Source organism: Diospyros lotus, chromosome 13, assembly GCF_014633365.1.
Source record: "Diospyros lotus cultivar Yz01 chromosome 13, ASM1463336v1, whole genome shotgun sequence".
NCBI lineage: Eukaryota > Viridiplantae > Streptophyta > Magnoliopsida > Ericales > Ebenaceae > Diospyros > Diospyros lotus.
In genome coordinates, this window is record NC_068350.1 from 2,709,474 (window position 1) to 2,732,135 (window position 22,662).

Genomic DNA, 22,662 nt, shown 5'->3' on the forward strand with positions numbered 1-22,662 from the left:
AATACATCCAAGTGTCTAGGGTTTCTTATTTGTTTGAAGGATGGATTAGCTTATATAATTAAGCTAAAAGAATAGTGAATATTGGATGATTAGAAATGTAAATCAATATCATACCATCAAATTGGTTCGTAACCATACAGAATTTTTGTACAAAATAATGTTACTAATTCAACTTTAGTACAAAATATTATCAAAATGGTTCATAACTATAAAATTGCTATTCATGTAATTACCTAATATATATTTACATAAATGTTCTCTTTTCTGTGTCACATGCCTTATGTGGACATGCAAGAGAGGGCTCACGCCTCCCCTTTGATGTTGCCCACATCGGAGGAGAGGGCTCACGCCTCCTCTTTGATGTAGCCCACATCGGGGGAGTAACGTAATAATTTCGTGTACATTTAAAGGGTAATGACCGTATAATTTCATTGATAGCAAAAAAACAAAAAAGATATTTCTATGTAAAAAAAATGTATGAATAATATTTTTCTATGAAAATAGCTAGATATGGAGGAGATAAATACCTACTCCGTACTCTATACCCTGTCCACAGCGATCAAGAGCCAAACACTAGTTGCTCAAGGCTGCTGATAAAGATTTTGCTGATCAGATGCAGTGGGACTGAGAATTTCTTCATCTACATCGCCAAAGTCGGCCTTTCCCATCAACATCTTTATTGCTATTTGAGCCACTTCAGCAAACCAGTCATCCTCCGGCAAAATACTGCAACGATTAAGTTTTCATCAGCAACAGTAAGAGTCAGTCTTGGAAGGGTAATGGTTATATGTTCTCATATATATATATATCGATAATTGAGAGAGAATGAGTTTTGGAAGACTTTAAACATGGAAGGCAGAGAAGATAAATTTAAAAACACACAGGTTCTTCCATGGATCTCTTCTTTTTCCTTTTGATCAAAGAGGCATACCTATAAGGATCTATTCCAGTTGCAGCAACTGATTCAATGGCTCTACCTATGATATTTTTGATAACTTGATGAAGGTTTCGAGATAAGTAACGGCCTTGGGATGAAAAGAGTATGACAAACTGCATGTCCAAATAAAACTGCACAATATTCAGTAAGAATCAGAGTCAGTTTCTCATTTCTTCTCTTTGGGTAGGAATGGTAAATTCCCACACCTTCTGGGAAAACAAACAAACAAACAAACAAAAATAGCAAAAAATTAACCTGTTGAAGGCCTAGAGGGCCTAGAGCCTTTGATCCCTGCTCGATCTCGTCCCAAAAGATTTGGTCATCAGAAAGCCACAAGATGACAGTCTCTGTGAGTCTCATCAATAGCATAGTTGCAAACCTTTCTCTTCCCACAAACATGTCTGATGCAATGGCTGCAATCCTAGTTAACTTTGCAAATAGTTCCTGTACGGAGATATAGTTGATTATTTATCACTCAATAATGGCATGCAAATGCAAGTATTTTGCAAGAAAGCATATATGGTGCATACAAGCAGCACCACTTTGATTCTTAAAATGTCTGTAACAAAAATCATCTACTGAAAACCACATTGACAAGAATGGTAACACCATAAGCTAGCGCTGGTTTTGCCATATTTATCATGAGCGCAATTTCTAAAACAGAACAAGCACGGAGATAATCACCATATCCAAGCTGAAATACCTGATATATTGTAGAAGGAAACCACTCGGGCTCTTGTGCATTTCCATCCATGCTTATGTACATCTCTGCGCTGAGGCGGACACCACCATCTTCTGTGAAGATGAGCTCAAGGGCATGTTGTCTACAGAAGCTGTCTCGCAAATGATCAACGAAGCGCTGAAGCCTCTTCTTCAGTTCTCTTTGCTCAGGAGCACGGCTTTGTCTGTCTGAAGGTCTTCGAGGGGGCTCATCGATTCGAGTAGCCTGGTTCAAGGATGACAGCTTGGTAGCAGCACGTGGGAGGAGCTCATCTGCTAACAACAATGCATTAGCTAGTAGAGCTGTCTGTTGTGTTTCAGTCTCTGCCGTCCTTACAATTTTACTCCCAGACCCCTCTAGGTTCTCTGTCTCCATTGAACCTGGCAGTGCATTTATGAGCATATTGACATATGAGTTGAAAGCTTGTACTAGGCCTTCCAATGCATGGTCAGCAAACTGCAGGCTCTCAAGGGGCCTGACATCTTCACAGAGTTCCTGGAAAGCATGGAAGATCAGTGTAGTTGGGAGAAGATTTTTAACTGCATGTTGTAAACTATTTCAGGCCTTCTCAATTTGCGCATAGATTGACGGCTGTGACTAGTTGGGATAAGAAAATTGTCACTGCTGCTGTGACCAAAATATCTTACAGGAATAATATAAAGATTCGGGTTCTTGCATGACAAAAAACAAATATTGATTTGGATGATAAAAGCCTGATACAGTAAACGACATAAGACCTTTCTTCTTGTTAAAATTCAGAAAAGGACACAAGTGTCGTTACCTGAGCCATTGAGTTAAATCTCTGAGCACTGCTAGAAAGCTTTGGTTGTGATGCAATCACACTACCAAGAAATGCAGTATTTAGATGGCGTGCACCAATTGGTGGATAAGCAAGTGACCAATCATCTGCAGCTACCAATGCAGCAGTGCTATGTTCGATCCGTTGTAAGTTGGCAGTTAATGCTTGTTCTACACATGGCCTAAAGAGTCTCAAGAGGACAGGTGACAGGACCAAACCACGAGATTCTAACAATGAGCAGTGACCCAAGCATATCTGAACAGACTCAGAAACAACTCTTAAGCTGCCCGCTGCTGCTGATGAGGCTAGGACGTGTCTCTTCACGAGAAGAGAGAAAGCCTCGGCCTGCTTGACAGCCCAAGTGACAAGTTCAGATGCGTATGCAGGCTCATCTCCAAATACAGCCAAAGAATCACTTGCAGCCTGTGCAATAGTTGAAAATACAAGTTGTGAAAGTGCAGTAGTGTAAGCCCCTCCATCCGAAGTGCCTGAAGGGTGAAGACCCTGCATATTGTACTTCAACTTCCGGTGGTGAGACTTCAGTAGCAAGTCGTGAGCACGGGGACCATCCCCGAGCTGTTTTAGAGCTTGAACTGCTGAGCGAAGCTCATCACTACGAGTGGAAGAGTGGAAAGCAGCTTCTGCAAGTTGATCAGCTAATCTTTGCCTCTGTTCTATGATAGTAGCCTTCAGCGATGAGCGTGCAGATGGGGACAATTTCTTCTGGCTAGTAGCATCATTCGCCACATTGTCTCCTTCATCCAATGCAGCTAGAGCCTCATCCACTCTTCTTTCAGCCAGCAAAACCTCAAGGTTCTCCAAAAATTCTGCTAACCATTTTTCTGCATTTGAAGGCCCCTTATCCTCAAAATCAAATCTGTCCTCTTTTACTGAACCTTCAGAACCAGAACAGAATGATTCAAGACGAACCCCTTCAGCTAAACCATGAACAAGACCTGCCTGAGTAGATAGAAGGTGTCTCAAAGAAAGTAGCTGTCCTTCAAGATCAGAAATCTCTCTAGATGTACTGCATATATAAACAATGTAATGCCAATAACAACGTAAGGAAAATCCAAGGTGGTTGTTCATCAAACTCCAACTAAATTTCTAAAATGCTAACACTAGAAAATTGTAACTAGTAGAAGAAAATATAAAGCAATAACATGCAAATCTAGTTCAGATAGCTTTTTGTACCATTCAACTCATGCTCACCGAATAAAAGCTGAATAATTAGCGTAGACACTTTTGCGCATCTCCTCTGCAGATGCCTTCTTTAGATCAACAAGGTAACAGCGCAAGTATCTGATTTCCTGTCAATAATGCACAAATTGACATATGTTTCACTCCATTTTTTGTTTTAAATTTTCTGGCATTTGTTTGGTTAGCATAATACTAAAAAGATTCATATTTACATACTCTCATAACTCATAGAATACCATACTGCGCCAACATCATTAAAACATTAGAGCAAAATGCATAAACAACTGAAATTCATGCAAATGGTGAGCAAATACTTCGGATAATTGATCTTCAATTGGCAACTAGTATACTTATGCATGTCTTCTGTATGTTACAATAATTCTTGGTTCTGACGGAAACAAATAAATCTAATCAAAACTGGCCCGAAACATTCACGTTTTTTAACCTCTGGTTTCAGAAGCGTCAAGATGAAAATTCACGGGAGTACGGATCAAATGGAATTGAGAATAAAGGTAGGGCAATTAACCTTTTCGCTCATGTTACGGCATTTACTGGTGACATAGCCTTCGGGATCGAAATTAGAAGGTTTGAAGATTTTGAGCTTGTCGCTGAGCGACAGCTCGGCTTCGAACTCTGTCGAATCTCCTATGCTCGACGAGAACGACGCTCCGGCGTGCGAAATCTCCATTGCCGCTCGCTCTTTGTCGTAGCTCTCACAACATCCGAACGTGAAAGAAAAAATCAGAGAAAATGCGAGAAGATCAACTGAAAGGGGCAGTTCAATTTGGATTGAAAATGCACAAAAATTTCCTGAGAATAGAGTGGAGATCTGAAGATGCGTTTGTGCTTGAACTCGGAGACTATGGCGGGCCAACGAATCTTTGGCGGTTACAAACCCGCGAAATGGTCAAACGCGAAACAACGCTTAGACTGAGAAATTATAAGAAAAGAGGCGATAACATGTAATTTATATCAACAGCCAATAAATGATATACACGTAATTATTATTTTATAATTAACTAATAAACAAATTTCCACTAAGTTCGTTTGTTATATAATTTGTTTGTAAATATTGCATCAAATTTATTTTTGTTAGTTAATGTCATGATGAAATTTTGTGGTTAAATAACATTAACAAAATGTCAAATTTGTGAGTGATATGAGTCGAATCACAAAATATAAAAATTTAAGATAGTTCAGTTTCATTGTTCATTATATAAAAATATACTTTCGAAATTGTTCTTATCAACACCTTAACTTTTAATAATTATCACATAAAATTAATAATAAATATTTTAATATATATATAATAATTTTTAAATCTTAACGTTGTGATCCCGAGCACACTACAACATAAGAAGTGGAAATACTTATTCATAGAAAAATTCAAAGCGTTAAATAATGGTTGTGATATGATAATTTGGGTGAGCTAGGGTTGAGTTGGTGATATTTGGGGTGAAAATCAAGGGGGAAGTTGTAATGTAATAATTTTATATTTTTTTTAATAGAATGCTAATAATGGGCATAATTGAAATTTGTTTAAAAATTTGGTGGTTAATTAATAGAATTAAAAAGTCAAAATGAATGGAGCCAAAGTTTGGCACATTTTGACATTTCCCCTAATTTTAAACACATATTATGTATGATAAAGAAAAATAAGATTTTATACAATTTTTATAAAATGTTAAAATTAATTCAAGAGTAATAATATACTAATTAGAACTATAAGAACCTTTATTGTCAATTAGTAAAAGAAAAAAAATAAGGAAACATACTTATCAAAAATCAAAAATATTTTTGGTTATAAAAGTAACCAAAATACTTTTTGATTTTATAAAATAATAGTTTTAAAATTAAATAAATTTCACATTGACACATTAGTTTGAGTTATTTCTAGTTGGAATTTAATATTTTAACTTCTTAGAAAGTGTGTGAATGTGTGTTGTGTTGTGAAAAAAGAAAAACACCAGGCATGAGCGGCTCTAAAGATACCGATGAGTCGGTATAAAACTTAGAACGCTTTATTATTTTTGTAAGAAAAATATATATAAGGGGTTGAATTTGGTGTTTTAAAAAAATATTAAATTTAAAATCTCTTTGTACAAACATAGTAACATTATTTTTCATTCACATTTACCTTATGAAACATACTCACGTAAAATACTCATAACTCAAGTAATTCACCATTACTTGACTAAAATAAAATATATCTGAATTTTATTTTTTACGATCTAAATAATTAATATTGATATTTCAAGAAATATTTTTAGAGATGGTCATATCTAGTTATTTTTAAAACACTATCACTTGATTGCGTCTATTTTTTTATTCAAGTGTTTAACCATCACTCTATTATCAAACTAAAAAAATATATTTAAAGCAACTTTGTCAAATATTACTTGATTTATTGAACTATAAATACTAGAATGATTGGCATCATTGCAACAAACATTCAACTTTATAAGTTATTTAATATTTTTTTTTAAATTTAAGGATTTTAAGAATTTGATATTAAGTATATACACATTTATTCAAGAGCTTTGATGATTGATACTTAATTCATTAAATAAAACACATCAACATTAGATTTGAGTAATGTTTCCACATATTTTGAGCATTTAAGATATTTTTCAACTTTAAGTTTACTCTAAGTATCACAAAAACATACGACATTTATTCATAACACTAAAACATTATAAATATTTAGGATATCCCTTGAAATTCTAGAACAATGTATCAACATATTAAGCATATGAAACAAAACAAGCTTAATCATAAACAAAACATGTTAAGGTTAATAACACAACTTTGACATCTCCTTAAGAATAATGAGAATTTAAGATCTCATAAAAAATAAAATATTTTTCACAAATATAAAATATATTAACAAATAAATATATCAAGATTTACTGAATTTATTCTCAAACTATTCTTATCATAAAACATGTCTTATATTAAAATTTTATATAAAAAAATCATCGTCAAAACATTGAAGAACAAAGTCAACACAATTATCATTAAATTGAGTAAATAACATTATTTCAATTTAATGTAGCAAGCTTTAGTAAGTTGTGGGGTGCAGCAATTTCTTCCACCTGTTTGATTTTTTTTTTGGATTACGATTCATTACTGGCATCCTTACCCACATCGTCTCTAAAGTTACACTGAGGAGATAAATCAAGAGATGTGTCCAAGTGACTCAGGTGATAAGCCTTGACACCACTAATATCTCTCTCAAGATCTTCTCTTAAAAAGAAATATTTTACTTCTCCAAAAAATCAAATCCACGTTAAGACTTTCCAGACAAGCTTTCAGCCCGCCCTTCGTCACTGAAATATGCCCCTTTGTCACTTGGAGCTACACTGTTTGATTTTTTGAATTTGGTGGCTGTGAGCAGTGAGCACTGGGGCAATTAAATGCGAACTTCAACACAGCCACAAGGCTCGACAGCGTGCGATGGGCCCATGGCCCAGGCCCAGCATTTATGCCCAGTGACGTTTAACCGTATTCGCCTCATTTATTTCACTTTGATCATCATCACACTGTCGGCCGTTTCTTATTAACTTTTATATTTTATATCTTTATTATTATATAATTAAACATTATATTTTTTATATATTTATTTTAAAAATAAAAAATAATTCTATTAATAAGATTTGATTTGAATTCATATATCTATATGGTAATTTCATTTTTAAATCTTACTATTTTATCAAGATTTATTTTATTTAAATTTCTACTTCAAAATAAAATATAAACTTATAACTATCACACATCATTTAATAAATTTTTATTTAATTTGTTTACATGTATATAACGCAATTCACTCTTCTAATCAAATTTAATAAAAGAGAGATTATTTTTAAAGAAAAAAAATAACTTTCATCATAACATAATTATTATTATTAAGATACAATAATAAATTTGTAACTACGAAACAGTATTTATCTTTAACTTCTAGAGACTTGTAAAATATGAGATAATTAAGGATATGAGATGTCTCCCTTGTGTGTTTTCTAATGGTTAAGTTAGTTTTAACCAAAAAATAGAGAAATATTTAAATAATTTGTATAGAAGTTGTTATATATATTAATTGAAAGAATTATTCGAGAGTGACATTTGAGTCTTTTGAAATTAATTTTTTATAAATTTTTAAATAAAAATTTCAAAAATTATTTGATATATTCTTATTGTATCATTTCATAGATTCGAGAGAGACTATCAGAAAGTTTTATGGACACAGTTATGTCAAGAATGTCTCTTGAGTTTTATTTTGTGGGCTTCTAGTGATTGTGACTATCTCAAACTCACTTGATTTAAATCATAAACTCATTAATCTTTAATTTATTTACTAACCATCATTCTTTGAATCCTTTAAAAATCGAACGTTATGTTATGTCCCCATTATGGACCATGGCGGACGTCGCCAACCATTTGTCTTTGTCACACTTTTCTTCTCTCTAACCATTTACCTTTGAAATATAGAAAAAGACGGCTCCAAGGGTCGGAAGATGGCGGCGGCCCGGCCCCCCACTTGTCGTCCACGGCGGATCCAACCTTAAGCCCCACCCTTTTCAAATCACGCTCCCAACGGCACCGGTCCCTTCCCTTGGAGATGTAAACTAAAGTTTTAATCAATTAACAAATCCACTACTTAAAAATATAATTATATTTATTACATCACTTCAAAAGAATTATAGTAAATCGATTGTGTTTTATTTTTCGTATTGGACAACTCTTATATTATTGAACGTGAATAAAATAAGAGAGAAATGTAAAGCCCATGAAAGACGTGTGGAATTCACACACTCACGGAATTATCCAGAACAATATAAGAATTATTTGACACGGATAACATAATATAATATAATAAGTTCATATAATATATAAGGTAAAGAATCATTAATTTTGATATTCGATAATATTTTAGTGTTGTGATAAATAAATTCATAAGTTTATGACATTTTAATATCTTATTGGTTCATTAAATATTAAATTTTAAAACTTATTAAATCTTGCGTTTCTCAAGATTTGTTCAATAATATTAATATTAAAATATAATTATAATTTATACGTATTATGTTGTAATAATTTTACTTATATAAAATGCTATATAAAACTTAAATAAAAAACAAACATATAAGATTTATAAGAGCAAGTAAAAAAAATTATAAATACTGAACAAAAAATATAAATTAAAATTATTGTATACTTGTTAACGTTTTACAATAATAAAAAAATTACAAAATCTATATAATAAAACACATCAATAAGTGTTGTATAATATGAATAAATTAAATTAAAAATTAAATATCAAACAATACATACTAACAATCGCGACCATCAACCGGGGGCAACCCTGATTCAAGATAGGAAAACATTGGGTTCCCGACTGTGAATGGTCGAGAACCTTTGTGTTCTTGAACCTTGAGTTCCCTGATCATGTGTGGTCGAGAACTCTTTGATTTTATATTATTTTAATTTAAAAAATATTTTATTGTACCTAAAAATAGAATTAAGATAATAAAAATAGAATTAAAAAAATATTTTTTTTTTGAATATTTGCATCTTTAAGGAACTAAATAAGATAGATTAACCAATTTCACATTTCTTTAAGTATTAAAAATTCAATACTTAAAGATAAAAATATTAAATTTCGTATTAAGCTTATTACTTTGATACCATTATTTGAATAAACTTTTACACTAAAAACAACATTTGATCATCAATGATTTAAAAAATAAATTTTTATTTCTTTTTGAAGTGAATCATCCATGTCAAATTCTTATTTGAAACTTTAAATGATATTTCAAAACTTACATGATATTTCAAAAACATACACCGTTGATATTTAGAATACTTAAAAATTAAATTTAAAAAAAATTAAAAAAGAGTCCTGACCTTAGTATAAAAAAAATTACACTTTGGTGTTTTTTTATTTAAAAAATTTTAAATAAAATTAAATATTGATATTTAGAAATTAAAAAAATTAAAAATTATTTTTTTTAAAAATTAAAAATTTTAAAAAATTTGGAGCCCCCGACTGTCCACTAGTTGAGGGCTTCAAGGGCCCCCGATAGCGACCGGTTGTGGGCTCGTGAGTCAAGGATTCGTCGAATCCCTCATCATTGCTGATCAGAGGCTATAGGTCAGTTGCCACTAGCGGCTAACCGATGCAAGCACCGCCGTTGCCCCCCATCATCGCAAGTAGCATTTGTCGTTCGTTGCCCCTTACTGAGAGCATCGTTCGTCGTGCCCTTTTTCTCTGTCGCTCGCACTGCCTCACCTGGTCGCCCCCTTCATCGGCCACAGATGATCGTCGCCCTTCCTCACACAGCCTCTCAAACCATCATTGCCCCTTGCCAGTCATTTGCAGTGCCTCGCTCCTACCCGCCGTCGTCTCTCCCGCCCCCCTCATCGTTGTCGTACTCGCCAAATACTGTTGACCCTTCCTTCTCCCCCCTCCCCCGATAGATGATTTGGGTGGGTCTGTGAGAAAGAGAAAGAGAGAGGGAGAAAGAGAGGCAGTGAGTGGGCGAAAACATCATTCATCTCAGCCAATCTCAACCATTGAAATACATTTAAAATTCATCTAAACCATTAAAATGTCTCTCTCATTCATTTGAAACATTTTCAAAAACCCTTTTACCTTATTATATAGAATTTTTTTCTTTGAGAATAGAATCAATATTTCAATATGGTTTCATTCAATTTTTTTATTAATAATATTCTTTTCTTTATTATTAAATGAAGTAGTAATAAACTTTATTAAATGAAGTAGTAATAAACTTTAAATTATTACCGCAAATGAAAAACGGAGGCTGTACTAAACATTTTCTTAATAATAATTGTTAAAAAAAATTATTTCACAATAATCAAACCCACAGAAAAGGTAAATAATGGACAAACAAACATCAAACAAAAAATAAAATAAAGTTGTCCCCAATGGCACAACTAAGTGGCAAAGGAGGGGGTTATAAAGTCATGCTGGAGGTTGTCAGTGTAGGATCGATTTTTGGGAAGGCAAATTTGCATCTTTATGAGAGTGGTTATTGGTAAGTGCCAGTAGACGCAGCTTCAAACCCTGGTCACCCAGGCACATCTTTGATTTATCTCTCTCGTGATGATCCTGGGGCGAGTTCAGCGGGGGCGAGAGTAATAGTGCGTACTCTAAAAAAAATAAAGTAAAATAAAGTATTTGTAATCTGCTTTACTGTCGTCTCTCTCTTCTATCTATATAATTATGCATATATGTACAGTTAGGTCGTTTTTGTCTGAGTGCTGAGAGGCCTCAAATTTAGTCGCTAAGGATTCAACTAATACACATAAGCACTGGAGACACATAAAACACTTAGAGAAAGAGAGAAGCATCATACAATTCGCGGGGCGATGAAGGGGGTGGGTGAGTTCCTCCTAATCTTGGGGTTCTTTGAGGTGGCGGTTGTCTATTACTCAAGCTCGAAAGGGCTTTTCCAGCCAACTAGATAATAGAGCTGGAGGCCTTCCAAGCTGCAACCGACCCTTCATTCCCCCAGGCTGGCTGCTGCAACTCGTAATGGGGTGGGTGGATGGGTCTATAAGAGAGAGAAAGAGAGAGGCAGGGAATGAGGGAGTGAGAGAGAGAATGCAACAAAAAAAGAGAGAGAGAGAGAGTGAGTGAGTGGGAAGACATTTAACTTAGTCAATGTCAACAATTGATATATATTTAAAATTTATCTCAGTCATTGAAATGTCTTTTTCATACATTTGAGACATTTTCAAAATAGATATCTTGTATTTTGTGTCATTTGAATTAAAATAGTTATAAATGAAACAAATATAATTATTTAAATAGTTTTTTTATGTAATAATTTTGTAAATAATATAAGTATTAATAATTATGGTTATAAGGATAAAGTTTAATTTAAACTTAATTTTTAATTTGATGGGTTATAACATTTAATTTATTTTATAAATTATTTTACAACGCTCTTTATTATGTGTTGACAGAGACAAAGTAAAAGTACGAAGATGGAAAAGAGAGGGCGGCGACATGCGGCTCTCTTTATTTAAATTTAATCGTATTGAGTGTTTAACAGAATCCGTGAGGAATCAACTCATGGAGATGGAGCAATTAAACAAACAAATATGGAGCATGGAAGGCGTACCTGCAATGTCAAAAATGGGGTTCTTGAGACGCCCAAACGGTGTCGTATGTCTCTTGATTCGATGCGCGGTTTCTGTTTCTGTGTTGGTGGAGGGAGAAGCTGGCTTGCTTTTTCTTTTTCTTTTTCTGTCCATCTCTCTCTCTCTCTCTCTCGCTCTCTCTTTCTTTCTTTCCTTCTCTCTGACAATTTCTGTATGTCTCCGGACGGGCCTATCTCTATTTTCAGTTGCTTCGAAGTGTTGTTCTTGGGTTTCTAGAAATTGTGGAAATGGCTTGACCCTGTCTTTCGGTTATTTGAAATCTAGGGCTTGATTTGGGGTTCAGAAAGAGAGAGGAAAATGAGAAGAATCGAGAGGAAAAGAACCCTTGATTTTTGGGTTTCCCTATTTTTTCTGCGTGAAAACATCATTCTTGCTCTTGGAAATGCGAAGACATAGGGTTCTTTTTGGGTGACGGAGTTGGAATTTGGGTGAAAATTCAAAATAATCAGGAAGAACGCTTGATTGCCCCTTTATTTGTGCAAACGGGTTGTTCTCGTTCTTACGGCCAGAAAATTTAGGGTTTCTTTTGGGAGGGAAAAATGAAAAGGACGAAGCTTGAGTCGTTGGTGTCGGTGAGCCGACAAAGATCGATTCAGGTCCTGATTGGCCTATTGTTTCTGTATCTGTTGTTGATGAGCTTAGAAATCCCATTGGTGCTGAAAGCTGGGCTAGGGTTTGGATCGGGAGAGGACGAGCCAACTACGTATCTCAGGAGCCAGCCAATCAGGGAACAGTTGGCGCAAGGAGAAGCGCCAAATGTCGATTCGTTTAGGTTTCAGGCGAGACGCTCTCGCTCTCGCTCTCACCGGACGTCGGAGAACAGACATGTGTCCGGCTTGGTATTTGACGAAAGCGCGTACGTTAATGCCAGTGAAGATGAGTTCTCGGAGCTTCACAAGATGGCAAGGCACGCTTTCAACGTGGGCAAGAACCTCTGGAAGGAGATTTCATCGGGGAAACTCCGAAGTGAATTGGAAAGCAAGGCGGAGAATGTGTCTGACTCGTGCAAGCACTCGATTTCGATGTCGGGGCATGAGTTTCGGGAGCACGGTCAGCTTATGGTGATCCCGTGCGGGCTGACGCTGGGATCGCACATTACAGTCGTTGGGAAGCCACATTGGGCACACCCGGAGCAGGACCCGAAGATAGCATTGCTGAGAGAAGGGGATGAGAGTTTGATGGTGTCTCAGTTTATGATGGAGTTGCAGGGGCTGAAGACGGTGGATGGGGAGGACCCGCCGAGGATTCTGCATTTCAATCCAAGGTTGAAAGGGGATTTTAGTGGGAGGCCGGTAATCGAGCAGAATACGTGTTATAGGATGCAATGGGGGTCTGCAATGAGGTGTGAAGGGTGGAAGTCTAGGGCGGATGAAGAAACTGGTAGGCAAATTCTTTGGTGCTTCACATTTATCATTGCAGAGGTTACTTGTTTTGGTAGTTATCCTGTTGAAAACTGAATACAATTAACTACTTTACTGGGGAACATATGATATCTTACAATTTAATTTGACAAATTTCAACAAAAGAATTGCTTTTTGGCTTGTGATGTTTGTGTTTTTGATCAGCAATAACTTCTTACTGCACTTAATGCTTTTCTGTGATTTTGGCTGTCTCCAGCTTTGGGCAAATTACTTACATAATCTGTTGTTTCATTCCATTTTCTTGCTTCAATGACACTAAATTTTGGAGGACAATGATATCTATCACAAAAATTGCCAACTGAATTAATTGGCTGAATTTCCAAAATATCTACTTCTGATTTTTTCTATCACAGTGATTGTTAAAACCAAAGCAAGGACATTTTGGGCATTTTGCTCACTTGGGGAATGAATTTGGTCATCTATTTTGTGATAGATATCATTATTCATTTTAAAAGGTCTGTAGTAGCTTTTAAGTTTATGAGTTCTTCAACCATGCATGTGGATGGATTGTTCTTATTTGCTGATTTTCAAGGTTTTTATGAAGTGGATGGACAGGTAAAATGTGAAAAATGGATTCGTGATGATGACAATCACTCAGAAGAGTCAAAAACTATATGGTGGTTGAAAAGGCTGATAGGGAGAACAACAAAAGTGACTGTGGACTGGCCATACCCATTTGTAGAGGACAAGTTATTTGTTCTTACACTAGGTGCTGGCCTGGAAGGCTATCATGTCAATGTAGATGGAAGGCATGTCACTTCTTTTCCTTATCGCACTGTGAGTATCTCTGCTAAGTTAGCTGATAATGTGTAATTTATGATGAATGGGGATGGCTTCAAGATGCTTATGATGTTGGCAGGGATTCACACTTGAGGATGCAACGGGTTTAACTGTAAAAGGGGATGTTGATGTCCATTCTATATTCGCTGCCTCCTTGCCAACATCACATCCAAGTTTTGATCCACAGAGGCATCTGGAGATGCTGACTAAATGGCAGGCCCCACCTCTTCCTCATGGGCATGCAGAACTTTTCATTGGCATTCTTTCTGCAGGCAATCACTTTGCTGAGAGAATGGCTGTGAGGAAGTCCTGGATGCAGCACCCACTTGTCAAAACTTTAATAGTCATAGCTCGGTTTTTTGTGGCTCTGGTAAGGGCTGCAAAATGGTGTCTCTAAATTTTTTGACTGATTATATGTTGAGTAATTGCTTGTCTATAATTTTTAATTTTTTTTGACAGCATGGTAGAAACGAGATAAATGTAGAGCTAATGAAAGAAGCAGAATTTTTTGGTGATATTGTCATCGTGCCATACATGGACAATTATGACCTTGTTGTACTGAAGACTGTTGCAATCTGTGAATATGGGGTGTGCGACTGGACAGTGCTTTAGAATCGCAACTTATCAGCTTTTTTGCCTGTGCTATTTACATGACACATTCATCACTGTCTTTGTTTCAGGTCCGTGAAGTGGCAGCAAACTATATTATGAAGTGTGATGATGATACGTTTGTAAGGATAGATGCTGTGATTAAAGAGGTGATGAAAGTCCGCAGTGGTGGAAGCCTATATGTGGGGAACATGAATTACTACCACAAGCCCCTACGTTATGGTAAATGGGCAGTAACTTATGAGGTATACTTTTGCAGTTTCTTCCTTGAGTTGCACAATTTTTTGAAGACTTGCCCACCTACATGCCTTGGCTGCCTCTTTTGAATTCAATACTTCCCACTTTAAACATGAAAGAAAATAGCAGATTAAATTGCAGTTTGTTATGAATTATTCTTCTTTGTAATTTGCTGTTTAAAGCTGAATTAAGTACTGTGGTGTTGGTGTTGGTTTTGTGTAGTTTTTACTTGAATATCCAAATAGTTAGCAATTTAGAGAGTTACAAATATATTGCATTTATTTATGGACCTTTTCCTAATGGCTTTCTGCATAGTTCTTATATAGTTGAAATTTCTTTGCCCTTCCATACAGATAATTGTTGTTCCAGGGAAAAATATTATTTTTGTCTGCCAGACCTGAAAAGATGATTTTTTTTTTTTTTGTAATTCTTTTTCATAATGCTCCGGATGATTATTTATAAAATTTGAGATGTTGAAACTTGAAGGTCCTATTACTGTTAAGTTATTGTTTTAGATCCAATTAGTATAAATTTGATTTATATTTATTTCCTCAATAGTTGTAGCCAAGGCCCTACAAATGTCAACCCACCTTGAATTGAGCCAGACAAACTGACCTCAATTGAATGAGTTTGGCCTGCAGTTTGTAACATGGCAGAGAGGGAGGGAGGATAAGTAAAGGTGAAGAGACGAGAAAGAACATCAACATGTTGGTGACATTGATGACCTGTAACCTTACTTCAGTGCCATCATTTGCCCTGCATTCTGAGAAGTATAACGCACTTCATAAAATATATTATGTCTGTAACTGTCTAGATGCCTGTCAGGTACTCATTCTGGTTGGATAATTTGAAAGAGGGATGAGGAAGAGAGTATCCATTAAAAGGGAGGAGATGGGAATAAGTAATGAATTGTAACCTTGTATCATTGTCATCACTTCCACTGCATTCTAAAACGCACAAACACTTAGATACATTTTTCTGTGTTGATGCCATTGCCCATTTTATACTTTGAAAGAGGGTGGGAGGGAGAGGGCAACCATCAAAGGCTAGGAGATGGGGAAGAACACGAAATTGTCTGTGACAATGAGGTTTTTGTGAGCTTGCTTCATTGCCATCACTTGGCCTTGCATTCTTAGAAGCATAAACACTTTGTACAGTATGTTTGTGTCTGTAAATGCCCCTTGGATACCTGTACTAGGTGCAAGGCTTGAAAGATGGTCTGAGCGTTATATTTATTTAGCATCTGGAACTTGGTAACATATAAGTTTGAATAAAACAACATGAGATGTAACGATAAAATAAGGATAATGCAAATATATAACTATTATTACATTCTCTTATAAAATATTGAGTTTAGGAATTGTAAAACAGAATATCAATTTATTTGGGATCGACTTAAATACACAGCCAAAGGGTTATCAAAACACAGCCACAGGATTGGATTAGCTTATGAAGCTGATCTTTGTAAAGTTTGATGGTTTAGATATCAGGAAAAATAATGCAAAAAAGTAAACCAAATAAAAACATGAATCAGGATTTTCAGATGTTTAAGATCAACTTAAATATGGGCGTACACACATGCACGCCCATATTTTTTGATTGGTATTTTGGTCTCGCTATGTTCAATCCACCCTTTGCTAAGCCTAAGAAAAAGTTGGGTCCAGCTAGAAAATGAATATAATGATAGATTGAAAGCCACGAGAGGTGAGAAATATAACCAGGATTCAATGGTTTTGGTAAGTCAGGGAAAAAGAAAAACAAAAAATAGAAGACAATATATGTATCTCAAAGTTCAAGGATCTGTGTATATACAACCATTTATTCAATGGTACTTACCAATTTCTAGTACATGTATTCATTGTGTTTATATACCTGTGTATGCATGTGTGTATACTGCTGGCCTAGGGTTGTTTTAGGGTGGCTGAAACCCTGGACCAGACTAAGATCACTTTGGGTTGGTAATTTCTTGCCCTACTTGCTTGATCTTCATATTGTACTTGACCAAGTCTGATAAAAAGTTGGGTTGGGCTCTGGTTTTTTGGGCACAACCTACCTGATTTGTTGCCAATTCCTCTTGAAAGTAAGCCATTGTCAATTGGTCGTTCGGAGACATTTGATTTCCCTGCTGTCTATGTGTACTGAAGTTGGAATGTGGCTGTGACCTGTGAGAAGTTCGTTAACAGAGCTGAAGTTAGAAATTTGAGCTTGTGTGTATATGCTTAAACTTGTAACTCTTCCATGTAATTCACTCCAAATACATTCTCATCGGTGGCCCTGCATTTAAGCCAGCCAAACACAAATGAAACTTGTGGCTCGGATAGACTGACTTCTCTGATGCATGAATATTATACTACGCACAAAGAAGAGTGTTAACTATAATTTTCTTCTTCTAACAACTCATTTGAATTGAGGTCACGAATGATTATTTAATTTCATTTTCTTTCTTACGGTATTGTAGGAATGGCCAGAAGAAGCTTATCCGACCTATGCAAATGGCCCTGGTTACGTTGTGTCATCTGACATTGCTCAGTACATTGTATCTGAGTTTGAAAAGCATAATTTGAGAGTATGTATCTCCCCCCCCCCCCCCCTCCCTCTCTCTCTCTCTCTCTCTCTGCACACACGTTTGTCTGCGCTGGCATGCTCGTTCATGTTCATGTGGGTAAAATTCTCCGAAGTTTTGTGTCTTGAATTTTCTGAAGGCATTATGTTAGTTTATTTAAGTTAGAATTCATATAGCTGACCTCTGATTATAACATAAAGGCGTGATATGTTGTATGATTTGAGTTTATTTTAAAATGGTGCAGTTGTTCAAGATGGAAGATGTGAGCATGGGGATGTGGGTGGAGCAGTTCAACAGTTCCAAGTCGGTCGAGTATTTGCACAATGTGAAGTTTTGCCAGTTTGGGTGCATCGACGATTATTTCACGGCACATTACCAGTCTCCTAGACAGATGATCTGTTTGTGGGACAAATTGAAATTCCATGGAAGAGCCCAGTGCTGCAACATGAGATGACAATGATAATGTGCAACTTTCTTGAAGGAATATAGAGAAATTTCAGACAAAAAAAGCCGAGGGGGTAAACCAGTTTTGCAGCCATAGCTTGTACATATTTAGCAATGTTAACATTATTTAAATATATTGGCCTCTTTTGTTCACTTTCAATTCATTCATAATCCATTGTCTTCTCCCCCACCCCCCCCGCTTCTTCACTTGGGGCTGGAAGAACTACGCCTGAGGATTCTGTTCTTATTTATATAGTTCATCCTAAGTTTGGAAGGAAACTCATTGGATCAAACGTAGTGAAGTCTAGATAAGTAGCTGACCCAACATGGGTTTAGAGCTTGATGTGTCGTTCCTTTGTCCCTGGAAGATATTACTTATCTATGCCTTTGTTGCACGGAAAAATATTTTTAATATGAAACGGAAATGTGGAAATATTTTCAATATGAGAAGGAAATGTGAAAATGATATTTTTTTAAAAAGTTTAAAAACGGAAATGTAGGGTAAATTATGATTTTAAAAATATAGGGATGTATGTGAAATTAATTTATAATTTATATGTTATAAATAGTATATTAAGGTGTAAACCTTAGATTAGAATTGCATATAAAAGTGTTCTCTCTTTTGTTGAGAGAGACCCACGTTGCTCTTTGTCGGAGTGTTGTTTGCCCTCGCAATGGATTTGTCTCGTTTTCTTGTCGCTCGTCGTCAAGTGTCTATTGTCGCTACTTCCTTCGTCTCTGCCACTGTTGTCGCCTTTCTCGTGTCAACTTGTTGCCTCACATTTCTTGCCGCTTTGGCTATTATCTCGCTTTTTTCCTCGTCGCCAACCATCGTTGCATCCTCCGCTTTAGCCGTCGCCTTGTCTCTCAGTGGCTTGAGTTGTAGATTTGGTGACCTTTGTCTTCCCCGTTGTAAGTGAACGTGATCGCCGAAAATGCATTTCCACGCACAATTTTCTATAAATTACAAAATCGTCTAAAACGTTTCACAATTTATAAAAACGACATAAAAACTATTTCGGGCCATCCTTACTATTTTCGTGCTTCATAGTCTGTGCCATACGTAGGCCGCCTCTTCTAATGTTCTAACTTGGTTGAACATTTCAATGGAAAAGTACTTTTTGGATTGCCTTTGGAATTTTCTTTTCATTGCTTTGAAATCGAATTGGGGTTTAAACCGAAAATGGAGGAGGTCAACTGTCATGGGATAATGGTTGGATTGGGATTAAAGTCAAACTATTTAGGGCTAATGGTTGGATTGAGATTAAAGTTGAAGAGACATAATTTGTAAGGATTAGAATCCACCACACACCGTCTCTTATCTAGAATTCAGTTTAACCTATTGTTTTTTCTCTCTCTCTCTACCACTAGGAAACAATTACAAAAGGCAGTTTGGACAGGTTCTCTCTTTCCTCCCAATCCCTCTCGGATGGCCAAAAATCCTCTAAAAACCACCGAAGCCCTTGGTTTAAACCCCAACTCTTTTGGGTGGTCGGTGACCGTTGCAATTTTTTGTGGGCCCTAGGCATAAGCCTTAGTGGCCTATACCTTAAGCGGCCATGTTCTCCCATTGCCAACTGATGCCATATCTCTGAATGCTTGGAAAAGTTATCAGGAAATTCTGGAGCTTGCCATTGAAATGGGGGATAGGAATGATTATGGAATAGAATCAAATGATGCAGAATAATATGCAGGCAAGGCAAGCTTTCTAGACCACTATCCTGAGTCTCCCATTCAAGGTGGTGAGATAAAAGAAACAAGCTTTATATCATCAAAGTGATTCTCTCTTAGTGGAGGTGTTCAAAAGAAAGAACTTAGTTCCAGTCGAAGAGAGAGAGAGAGAGAGAGAGAGAGCGAATTTTTTAGGGCTGTTAGTTTTCTATGCCCCATAAAGCTCCACTTTCTAAGCTGGATCACATCTCAACTCTGCTCATAGCCTGCTAAGTTGCTCCCACACCCATTAGTTTTGCAATTTTGGAACCCCAAAAAGGTGTCTATGTTCAGTGGTTTTGGAATTGTTTGCCCTTTGCCAAGAATAAGATAACCCGTATCAAGGAATATTTTTGTAAATTGATTTTCTTAAGTCTTTTGTTCAAATTTTAACTATTATCTCATTTAAAAACATAAATTGTAAGAAAGATGATTAATTTTATCTTTTTATAATTTGCATTCAATCCCGACTGTTGCTTGGTTGCCACCTTGAAATCAATCTTATATTGTATGATTATTAATGAAATCAACCTTGAAAAAATATTTGACACGTTACATCTACTTTTCTCTTGATATATTTTACTTCAAAATTTGAGAAAGTTAGAGATGATATTGTTGAAAATCTCATTCAATTTATAAGAATTCAATCTAGATAAAAGATAATACTATAAAGGGATATAAATATTTATCGTTAAAAAACTTTTAAATATTCACTTTTAACTCATTTTTGAGTATTAACTTAGCTGTCAAAAATTATATCGGAAGACAAAATACTACCATCTTAATCAAAAATAAAAAAGAGAGACATGATATTCGTCCAATTTTTTTTTTTTTCAATTTTACAGAACTATTATTATACAACTTAAATTATGACTTTGGATCACAATCGATATAATCAACTATGACTGGGCAAGAGTTGGAGAAACGATAGAAATTCCCACCATATTTACAGTCTTACAGATGCAAAAAGGTACAGAGAGTTCCCCTCTCACTGGAGGATTGATCTCAACAAGAGAAGGAAGAAACCCAAAAAGAAAATTCAAACTCCCACCACTTTTATTTGCTTTCTGCAGTCTGCACCATCAATGGACCTTCTGTTTCTACAGCATGACCATAAACCATGCCAAACCGCACATCAACCAGGTCCCTGAGAGCAAAACCCAAAGAATAATTTCAATCTTTAAGTATAAGAGATCGAATCTCGTTAAAATTGTTAGTTTTAAGTTAGATGTTTAATATGAATGATAACGCGAGTTGGTGTTATGTTGAATCAGATTAAATTTTGTGTTTTGTTTTATCTTAATTGCTCTTCGAATCGGATCTAAATGACAGTACCGATTCATACCAGCTTGCCATGGAAGCAAAACCAAGCTATTGCTCCAAGACGCAGCAAAGAAACACTCCGTCGTCATGTTGAGACCGCTCGGACAATTGCAGAGGAAGGAATTATCGTTCCCAGAATACCCACAAACTCCATTGCTTCTCTCACAGCTCGCACACATTCCCGGATAGTCATTATTGAAGTTAAACTTGTATTTCAGCGCCAGGCCGTAATTCCAGGTGCGAGGATCGTCGTTCTTGCCGTCGAAGCCATAGATTCCGGCGTACGAGCTGCACTGCAGCTTCTGCAGATCCATCTCAAACGCCGGCCCAAGATCTACCGGAGTGTAGACGCAGCAGCTGGAAACTGGCGTCTCAACTAGGCTCACGGCTTGGCACGAATTAAGCAGGTTACAAACCGGCGCGCCGGTAGGATCACAGCGCGGCGCGGCGCTGCCTCCGGAGCTGTAGACAGACGAAGTGGCAGAGCAGCCGAGCAGCGCGAAGATGGTGCTGTCGGCGAAGCTGAAGGGCGCGTCCCAGTCCAAGCCGAAGCCTTTGCTCGGGTTGGTGCACGAGCAGGTTGACATTGATGGATCAGTGATGTAGAGAACTTGATTTGGGTAATCAATGGAGGTCACCTGTATAGAGATGGGCATCATCGGATCCAAAGTACAGTTAGAATGAAATTTCTGTGATCATCATAAATATGTGCTAAATGCATATTTCTGTAAAAAAACAGTTTCTTTGTCGTATAATTTATGTGGGTATTTTGAGTTCCACCCTGAATACTAGTTACCGGGTAGCAGCCGGAATGGGTAGACAAGGTGAGCTGGTCCTGGCTGCAAGTTATATATTTTTGGAAGCGTGGGTCGCCGCAGCCGGCGGCGGAGCCGAATGGGTATTGCAGCGGCTGTTTGCCGCAGGTTTTGCGGCAGGTCTGGGAGGAGACACAGTAGGGGACAAGGATGAGAGAAATGGTGAAGATGGCAGCCATGGAAGAAGCTCTGAGCTTCATGTTTATGATCTCTCAAACTGGGGGAGAGTAGTGTGGCGTGATACTTATAATAGATGGGGCACTGTATTATTAATATTTAAGATAAACGTGACAGTGGTATCATTCATGTCATAATATTAATAATAACTATATAATAATAACACAACAATTATGTTCTCAACTTTATATTTAGTGGGTAAGCCTTTGATGAGATGAGATGAGATTAGATTGTTACTTTGAATTGACCAGTTGATCAGATTCGTTGGGCATTGGTGTCAATGATTGATTCTTCAGTGCCAATTGCTTGCCTGCTATCCATATATGAAAGACAAAAGCAGCACGAGAAGCTTCCTCATCAACCTTTTAGATCAGCATGTGCACCAACCATGTTCGATCCGCAATTCTGTGCATTTATTTGCCTCTGAGTGAGCATCGCCGGTTTTCAAATCTAATCTTATTTGCATTCGGATTTTCCCATTCATTGAATATTATCCTTTCTTTAGAATATTAAATAAATAAATTCCAATCTCCCCGAATTCCTAGGACCATACCAATTCGATTTTCAAAGTATATATTTGATGAGGTTTAGAGGGCCGGGTCCATGATTTGTTCGTGCACGTGCTCTCTTTGAGATTTATTTGCTATCTTAAGGTAGTTTAGAAATTTGGGAGTTTAAATGTGTTTTATAATGAATTTTCTTGTAAAAGAAAAGGGCATGATTTAGTCATTTGGCAAAT

At 36.4% G+C, this 22,662-nt stretch overlaps 3 protein-coding genes across 3 annotated transcripts; 1 reads left to right on the forward strand and 2 right to left on the reverse strand.

Annotated features, from left to right (window-relative positions):
* Positions 1-170: 170 nt before the first annotated feature.
* LOC127788320 (exocyst complex component EXO84A) lies at positions 171-4,567 on the reverse strand. Its single transcript, XM_052316463.1, has 7 exons — positions 4,184-4,567; positions 3,670-3,767; positions 2,440-3,484; positions 1,641-2,153; positions 1,193-1,381; positions 932-1,068; positions 171-726 (listed from the first exon to the last, which is right to left on the reverse strand). The coding sequence occupies exons 1-7, from the start codon at positions 4,343-4,345 to the stop codon at positions 582-584; spliced, it is 2,289 nt and encodes a 762-aa protein (XP_052172423.1). The 5' UTR covers positions 4,346-4,567; the 3' UTR covers positions 171-581.
* Positions 4,568-11,772: 7,205 nt separating this feature from the next.
* On the forward strand, positions 11,773-18,051 carry LOC127789139 (hydroxyproline O-galactosyltransferase GALT6-like). Its single transcript, XM_052317939.1, has 7 exons — positions 11,773-13,224; positions 13,810-14,042; positions 14,125-14,415; positions 14,505-14,633; positions 14,726-14,899; positions 17,350-17,457; positions 17,699-18,051. The coding sequence occupies exons 1-7, from the start codon at positions 12,384-12,386 to the stop codon at positions 17,906-17,908; spliced, it is 1,986 nt and encodes a 661-aa protein (XP_052173899.1). The 5' UTR covers positions 11,773-12,383; the 3' UTR covers positions 17,909-18,051.
* A 2,367-nt stretch (positions 18,052-20,418) lies between these two features.
* LOC127788891 (wall-associated receptor kinase 3) lies at positions 20,419-21,989 on the reverse strand. Its single transcript, XM_052317558.1, has 3 exons — positions 21,728-21,989; positions 20,954-21,569; positions 20,419-20,755 (listed from the first exon to the last, which is right to left on the reverse strand). Exons 1-3 carry the CDS (start codon positions 21,944-21,946, stop codon positions 20,709-20,711), a joined length of 882 nt encoding a protein of 293 aa, XP_052173518.1. The 5' UTR covers positions 21,947-21,989; the 3' UTR covers positions 20,419-20,708.
* Positions 21,990-22,662: the final 673 nt, after the last annotated feature.

Excerpts from the sequence above, each read along its gene's own strand:
- LOC127788320 (XM_052316463.1), bottom strand. The coding sequence starts at position 4,345 with ATGGAGATTTCGCACGCCGGAGCGTCGTTCTCGTCGAGCATAGGAGAT. Across the intron at positions 2,154-2,439 it reads GATTTAACTCAATGGCTCAG|GAACTCTGTGAAGATGTCAG; the intron begins GTAACGACACTT and ends CATGCTTTCCAG. Across the intron at positions 1,382-1,640 it reads TTCCTTCTACAATATATCAG|GAACTATTTGCAAAGTTAAC; the intron begins GTATTTCAGCTT and ends ATCTCCGTACAG.
- LOC127789139 (XM_052317939.1), top strand. The coding sequence starts at position 12,384 with ATGAAAAGGACGAAGCTTGAGTCGTTGGTGTCGGTGAGCCGACAAAGA. Across the intron at positions 14,900-17,349 it reads AATGGGCAGTAACTTATGAG|GAATGGCCAGAAGAAGCTTA; the intron begins GTATACTTTTGC and ends ACGGTATTGTAG. Across the intron at positions 17,458-17,698 it reads TTGAAAAGCATAATTTGAGA|TTGTTCAAGATGGAAGATGT; the intron begins GTATGTATCTCC and ends AAAATGGTGCAG.
- LOC127788891 (XM_052317558.1), bottom strand. The coding sequence starts at position 21,946 with ATGAAGCTCAGAGCTTCTTCCATGGCTGCCATCTTCACCATTTCTCTC. Across the intron at positions 21,570-21,727 it reads CCCATTCCGGCTGCTACCCG|GTGACCTCCATTGATTACCC; the intron begins GTAACTAGTATT and ends ATCTCTATACAG. Across the intron at positions 20,756-20,953 it reads TTTGCTTCCATGGCAAGCTG|GGACCTGGTTGATGTGCGGT; the intron begins GTATGAATCGGT and ends TTTTGCTCTCAG.